An 8,128-nucleotide genomic window follows, 5' to 3' on the forward strand; every position below is an offset into this window, starting at 1 on the left:
GTAGGAGCAGTCACCTTGAGTGGTCTGATATAGACCACTATCGCTATTAAGTTATGGTGCTTCTCACTTGTTACCTTTCTAGCTTCCGCGGGTCTAGCTCCATCTCGCTCCAAATTATTAGTAGTTGCACCCACAAACTCAAATGCATTGACAATGTTCTCAGCAACATCTTTCTCAGTATTTTCTTCCTCGACCTTCTCATTCACAATTGCAACATTGACTTCCTCCTCTCCCACATTAGCTTCCTTCTTAACAGCTAGCGCCTCTTGACCAGCAACGAAGTTACCTTTGACTAGGCTATCAATCCTTCGCATGCACTCCGCAACGTCTCTTGAGTCCTCTTCTTTATCAACCTCAAAGACGTGCTAAATGGAAGGGATTCCATCGATCTGTCTCAGTCCCCTAAGTTATCTTCCTCAAATAAGGGTTCATAATCTCAAATGATCGGTGGGAACAGTGGAAATTCTTGGAGTGTGGCAGGGCTTAACTGACTTAATGCAGCTACAATAGAGTTGTTATAGGCTCTGGTATAAGCGTAAAACAAATTTTGTGATCTGTCCATATCCTCTATTGTAGCGACAAGCCTAATCTCCTTATTCCTAATCGAATTGTCCAACTTCTCGATATCCTATATTTTGTGCAACAACGACATCTCTACAATCAGCTTTGTTCCCTTGTTTTTTGCCTTGGTTTTGCCCTTCCTTGTCTTGCTAGTCTCCGCCGCCTTCATTTCTAGTGTATCTTTGCCATGTGTCATTCTTTCAAAAGAGGCTTCATTTATCAGGCCCTTATTCTCCAGAACCTCTTCATCATCACGGGGCAAGATCCCTTTCTGCTGGCACAGTTGCATCACCAATGATGGGAAAACCAAAATTCCAATTTTCCTTGCAACCAGTCAGCAATTTCTTGGTGGAGTATTGCACTGACATCAATCTTTCTACCCTTGACAATTGAATGTATTAGGAACATTCTATTGAGTTTGACTGTGGTGCTATGAGTAAAGGGCAGTAGCCTGCAGTTGACAAAAATGAAACCAGATTTTGCTTTGCAGAGTGTTTATCTATATCCACTTTAGTGTTGTATGGCTTATTGATTTTTTTAGCATCCCATGGGATTAAGCCTTCTCGAACAAAGATAAACTCTAACTCATGGTCATAAAGGTTAGCGTAAAACTCACATACCAATGAAGGAGAATAGCTTCAATGATGCGTGCAGAAAGTCTCCCACTTCAACTTAGAGATGGTTTTGTATACTTGCTTGCCCAAGTCTTGCTATTACGAAAGGAGAATGCCCTGTTTCGGGTAGAATTTTCACTTTAAAATGTTGTCTTGAAATTGAACCTTGGCCACTTTTGTTAAACAGGTCACAGATTTCTTTTTCTTTGTTGGCATAGAAGATTTTGATTCACAAACTGCAGTAGCAGAAGATGAGTGTTCTTCAACAGGTTTGGTGGCTTTCTTAATTGATCCCCTCATTCTTGCCATATTTTGTTTGTTTTGTGGAGTAAAGATGGTTTAAAGTTGTAAAGATACGAGCTTGGGAAGAGAAAGTGAAAAAAAATGGCTGCTTTGTATGTGTTACAGTTGACACAGTGAAGAGGGGATTTATAGCAAGTGAAAAAAGAAGATAGAAAGGTGTGACTTTTGTGAAGGGAAATAAAGCTGGTGGAAATAAGTACATCCAATGAGAATTACGCCAGCTTAGACAGACAAGACGATAGGGTGACTTTTGATCAAACGATTTGATTTGAAATTTCTGATATGCCCTTATTCTTATGAGTCATAAGTGACAGTACAATAGTATGAACTACGTTGACAATAAAGCTTGAGTGCGTCGACAATGCTACCTAATTATTTTGTATAAAGAAAAAAAGTAAAACAAACTTGAACAGAAACAAAAATAAAATAAAATTACATAATAATAAATTTCATAATAATTAAAATTTTTCGACCAATTCAATGGTCTCTGCCTGCTTTTGATCAATATTCCCAAGGTAATATTTCAATCGCTGGTCATTCACTTTGAACTGGTGTCCATCATGTAATTCTTTTATTGCGACCGCACCATGAGGGAATACTTCGAAAACTTTGAAAGGTCTAGACCGACAAGAGCACAATTTACTCAGGTGCAGTTTCAGTCTAGAATTGAATAATAAAACTTGTTGACGTGCGATAAATTGTCGCTACAAAATAATTTTGTCATGCCATCATTTGGTCTTTTCCTTGTAAATTACAGTGTTTTCATAGGCATTTCACCTAATCTGCTCTAGTTCAGTGATATTCAATAGCCTTTTTCTTTCCAGCAGCTTCATAGTCCATGTTCACTTGCTTAATTGCCCACATTGCTTTGTGCTCTAGTTCAACTGACAAGTGACATGCTTTTACAAAAACTAATTGATACGGTGACATCCCTAATAGAGTTTTGCATGCTATCCACAATGCCCATAATGCGTCATCTAGTCTAGAAGACCAATCTTTCCTCTAAGGGTTCACAGCATTCTCAAGAATGTTTTTGATTTGTCGATTTGATACTTCGACTTGTCCATTAGTTTGTGGATGATAAGTAGTAGCCATTCTATGATTAATTTCATATCTCTTAAGTACAACTGCCACTTGAATTCAATAAAAGTGTGTACCCTGATCACTAATCAATGCCTTTGGTGTGCCAAAGCGGGTGAGTATATGCTTGTGAAAAAATTTAAGCATTGTCTTTGCATTATCCTTTGGGACTGCAACAGCTTCAACCCACTTCGAGACATAGTCAACAACTACTGATATATAAAGATTTTCGACTGAACTTGGAAATGATCCCATAAAATCTATACCCCAAACATTGAACAATTCAACCTCCAGAATTGGTTGTTGCAACATTTCATTGCATCGGGATATAGAACTAGTTCACTGACACCTATCGCATTGATTCACAAAACTGTAGGTGTGTTGGAATAATGAAGGCCAGTAAAATCCTGATTGGAGAACCATAGTAGCAATTCACATGCCACCGAAATGACCTCCATAAGGAGCATTATGACAGTGCTTCAGGATTGAAAGAACCTCCTCTTCCGGAACACAACACTGAATAATGTTGTCATTACATACCTTGAATAATTCCGGGTCGTTCCAATGGTACTTCACTACTTCATGAAAAAAAGTTTTCTTTTTTTATAGCTTGTGACACCCAATGGGAGTTTTCCACACACTAGATAATTAACCAAATCCGCATACCCAGGGGTTACATCTACAGCATATAACTTCTCATCTGGGAATGCATCGACAATTTAAAGTATATTTCCATCTTTGCTGCTAGCTTCCAATCAAGATAGGTGGTGTGCAACCAGATTTTCTAAACCCTTGTAGTATTTGATCTCGATGTCAAATTCTTGCAATAGTAAGATCTAACATATCAATCTTGTTTTTGTATCCTTCTTCGTAAAAAGATATCTAAACAGTAAATATGGTAACCTTTGCGCGGACAAGATAAGAATGAAACTTGTCGAAAGCAAAGACTACAGCCAACAATTCTTTCTCTACTGTGGTATAATTGATTTGAGCCTTTGTAATAGCTTTGCTAGCATAATAGATGGCATGAAATATTTTTCCCTTTTGTTGTCCTAGAACAACACCCACAACAAAGTCACTTGCATCGCACATAACTTCAGAAGGTTAAAACCAATTTGGTGCAATGACAATGGGTGCATTTACTAGTTGCGTCTTCAATTGGATGAATACATTTAGAAATGCATCGTGAAAGAGGAATTTTCGATTCTATTCCAGTAATTAGCATAAGGGCTTTGCAATTTTCGAGAAATCTCTAAAAAATCTTTGGTAAAACCCCGCATGCCTAAGAAAACTGTGAATACCTTTCACATTTTTCGATGGAGGAAATTTCTCAATGATTTCCACTTTAGCTTTGCCAACTTCAATGGTACCTCAATTCTCCCCATTACCCTCTTTTCCATTCCATCAAATGCCCTCACTATACTCTGGCATGCTTTCATGTACGAACTGTCCACCGGTAATCGACTAAGAGTAGATAAAGGCAAAACGTTTAGTGCAGATCCATTATCAACCAAGACCCCCAAGAATATATACCCTTTGCATCGGGCAGTAATGTGCAGGGCTTTCGTAGAACCCCTTCCTCCGGATGGTATTTCGTCATCACTAAAGAAGATAAAATTGTCAGCACTTATATTGTTGGCCAACTGATCCAGCTTGTTCACCGAAATGTCATCTGCCACGTATGTTTCATTTAGCACTTTCAGTAGTGCATTTCGATGTGCTTCTGAACTTAAGAGCAAAGCTAACATAGAAATACAGGCCGACTGTTTGCATAGCTGTTCCACAACGCTATATTTGCTGCGTTTTAAAAACTTCAAAAATTCCTTCGCCTCCTCTTCTTTTACTGGTTCATTAACCAATGGCTCAACTTCCACGGCCTCTCCTTTCTTCTGCTCTTTCTTCCAATTCTCTTCTCTTGACGGTTCTGCCTGAGCGTCATATCACTTCCCATTGCGTGTGTAAGAACCTACTTCTTGATTTCTTTCTGCTCCTTTTCCCAAGATTGTCACGTTACATCCATAATTCCACGGCACCATTTTGTCATCCTTGTACAGGAAATTTGATGGTTTCTGGATTACAATTTTTGGTGTTGTCTGGACCCTAGACCCATCACTCCGAGGGCGTGAAATGATGACTACAGGATGATTCATTTCCACGGTCTTTGCTGCCAACTCTGATGCGCAAATATTTCCTTTATCCTCTGCTTCTTCATAAAACCTCATCTCCTTATTGTCCATCATGCTTTGGACCAAAGCCCTGAATCCCTCACACTCTTGAATTTCATGTCCTACCTCATGGTGGAATTCACAATAGTTTTCAGCCTCATATCCTTCTTCAAAATTTGAAATAACTAGCCCTCTTATCGCCATCTGTCTCCAAACCCACTTCAACGGGGTCTTTACTTCAGCGATGTCATTTTTGACCTCTTCTCCCCTACTTTCGCTCATCATATTCACTCCCTTATCAATATGATTGGGTAGCAGATTTTCTGTGTTAGGTGATTCATCAAACTTGATAACACCCATGCCAATAAACTTTTCAACTAGCTTCTTGAAAGCAGTGCAATTTTCTATTGAGTGCCCTGTAATTCCGGCATGGTAATCACATTGGGCGCTCACATCGTACCACTTGGGATATGGGGGCTGCAAAGGGGTCAAGTAATGGGGAGAAACTACGTGTGCATTAAAGAAATTATGATATAGCTCTTTGTATGTCATCAGAATTGGTGTGAACTGGGGCTTTTCAGTACCTTGCCTCACACCAAATTCTTGTCTTGTTGAACCCTGTTGACCAGTAATCACCTTTCTCGGCTGGTTCACCGTAATTAACTTGTTGTATGCATTTACATTGTTTACCTTATTTTCTTTTCTTCTCGAGGCTGACCTTTTGTTGCTTTCCCCTGCTTCTATTTTCCCGTTTCTTATGGAATTCTCAATCATTTCACCATTCATTACTATATCTGAGAAACTTTTTGTTGCACTTCCTAGCATGTGCGTGATGAACTGGGCTCTTAAGGTATTGATAAAGAGCATTGTGGTCTCTCTTTCTAAGAGCGGTGGTTGGACTTGGATGGCAACTTCCCTCCATCTTTGTGCGTACTGTCTGAAACTCTCACTTGGTTTCTTCTCCAGGTTTTGTAATGTAATTCTATCGGGGGTCATATCCGTTACATGGCTGTACTGCTTCATGAATGCCTGTGCTAGGTCCCTCCATGAACTAATCTTAATACGACTCAATTGATTGTACAATTTAGACGCTGCCCCTACTAAACTGTCTTGAAAATAGTGGATTAACAACTGATCGTTATTGACGTAGCCAGTCATCCTTCTACAGAACATAGTGATGTGGGCCCCGGGGCACCTAGTTCCATTATATTTCTCAAATTCAAGCATCTTGAATTTAGGAGGTAGTACCAAATCTGGGACTAAGCTTAGATCTTTAGTGTCGATTCCCTGATTACTATCAGCGCTTTCCAAGGCTTTGAACTTTTCTTCCAACCACCTATACCTATCCTCCCATTGTTTTGGCAATTCTGTGCTTGCTTTTCCTTCTTTAGCTGCTTCATCAAAATCTGGAATAGTGGGGTTGATTGGGTTTTCTCCCGGGTTTAAACTCGATCGTCCTTAAAAAATTGTGGCACCAGTTTGTAGTTGTTGTGGCATAATTGTGACAGACGGTCCTCTTGGGTACATTTCAGTTTGGGTTCGTACATTGGGTGGAGTGAAACCAGGAGGATACAACGGATCCTCGCTACCCTCTCCATGATTGGCCATAGGGCCCTTTCCTTTATCTACTCCTCTCGTCAATAGATGGGTCAATTCAGCCATGGCATCCTTTTGAGCTTTGATCAACTTTTCCATCATGTCCTCTTGAATTTTATCTAGTCGCTCTTGCATTGGTGTTTGTAAACGTTCGTGCATATCCCGTTGCATTTGTTCCAGTTTCTCTAGTCTTTGGTCCATTTCCTTTGTTTTCTGTCAAGTACCATATTGATGCTTAATTGGTGAGCTTTTGTCGGCTTCCAGGTTAGCTGTAATAATTTTAACTAATTAGGGTCTTTTGGTGGATTTTAATGCATATGATGCAATATGATGCAATGCATGAATGCAAAAAGGCTTCGATTCTGATTCAATTTCATTTAGAAAGCTTCATTTGGATAACAACACTCTTTATATAAAATAGATTACATATACAATTTTTCCCTAATGCTCAAAACTTTAATCTTTTTATGCAGCGAAGCAAGCTCTCTTCCCTGGTCTGATTCCAATTCGTACTTTATGCTCAAAGTATCAGCTTGTATTGCCAGGGTCTACAAGTAGTCGGCTACCTCACGAATCTAGGTTACAGCTTCTCCCATGACATGATCCCTGTCTCTAACTTGGCTTTGATAATAATGGAGCTATTCTTTCTGACGCCCTTCATTTGCTTCAAAAAATGCAATCTGCGTCTCACAATCTTGTAGCATCGCCTCTAACTCTTCCACTCTTTTATTTGTTTCTTCAATCTTGTTCAAGCTCACTCTTAATTCCACCGCGGTATTACAATTCCAGTAACGATGAAGAGACCTTTCAAGTTCAGCTATTCGTGCCTTTAATTCATTTGTCACACCCCGGCTTTCTAACAGATTCCTTTCCTGGGCCTGGTTTTGTACTTGAGTCTCTTGGCATTTCTTTTCCAATCCTTCAGCCTTGTTTCTTTCTTCTTGGATCTCCCGTCGCCATTGATCTGAGGTCTTTCCCAACCTCGCGGTTCTCATTGATACCCATAGCTTTTTGTAGTTTGTCTTTAAGCTATCCAGATCCTCCTCTACTTTATTCTTCCCTTTATTCAATTTTTCGACCTCTAACTTTTGGACGTCCACGTCTAGTCTCAAATGCATCTTCTCTTCCTCCAACCGCTTTATTTTCTTTTTGAGTTTTGAATTCCTTTTTTCGAAATCTTGTTTTATAATATCCAACTCTGATGGGACTACTTGTAGGTATTCTTCCATTGGTCGAACACCCTCCAAGTTTAACTCTGGAATGTTATCATTAATTCTCTTACATCGCCATTCACCATACTCTGGAGTTGTCATTGAACCCACAGCTAACCTTTTCATCCTATGAACCTGATTCCAAGCCTGAGAAATCTCTTTCACTCTTCTCTTGTAATTTTCTCCTCGGTACAAGAACTCATATTGAGCTAAACCCTGCGTTACCGGCACAAACTGTCTCGAATTGTATTGCCTTAGGACCAGCAAAGGTGCATACCCGACGGCTCCCCAAATCCCTAGCAATGGGACCCAATCAAAGCTTCCACAATGGTAAAGAATTTCATCAGGAATCAACCAATGAGCTCTCCATTCCACATCATCATCTTGAAGGTTTTGCAGGATTGCTGTCCAATTTTCTTCTGATATGTCGTCCCGTCTTGGCGTAGCCACTATCTCTTTTAATGGGGAGTAATGCCCAGAGAAAACCCGATACGAAACTTTGTCGACCTTCCAGAAATGACTATGGAACCAGGCTAATAACAATTGCGCACAACCTATGAATCTGTCTTCCCCAGCTCGCCTACATGCATTAAGAGAT

General features: G+C 39.8%; 1 protein-coding gene across 1 annotated transcript; it reads right to left on the minus strand.

Moving 5' to 3' along the window:
* Positions 1-2,270: 2,270 nt before the first annotated feature.
* LOC107898304 (uncharacterized) lies at positions 2,271-6,520 on the minus strand. Its single transcript, XM_016823822.1, has 5 exons — positions 6,199-6,520; positions 4,529-6,129; positions 4,203-4,486; positions 3,929-4,022; positions 2,271-2,480 (listed from the first exon to the last, which is right to left on the minus strand). Exons 1-5 carry the CDS (start codon positions 6,518-6,520, stop codon positions 2,271-2,273), a joined length of 2,511 nt encoding a protein of 836 aa, XP_016679311.1.
* Between the last annotated feature and the right edge of the window lie 1,608 nt (positions 6,521-8,128).

This window comes from Gossypium hirsutum, chromosome D04 (assembly GCF_007990345.1).
Source record: "Gossypium hirsutum isolate 1008001.06 chromosome D04, Gossypium_hirsutum_v2.1, whole genome shotgun sequence".
Taxonomy (NCBI): Eukaryota; Viridiplantae; Streptophyta; class Magnoliopsida; order Malvales; family Malvaceae; genus Gossypium; species Gossypium hirsutum.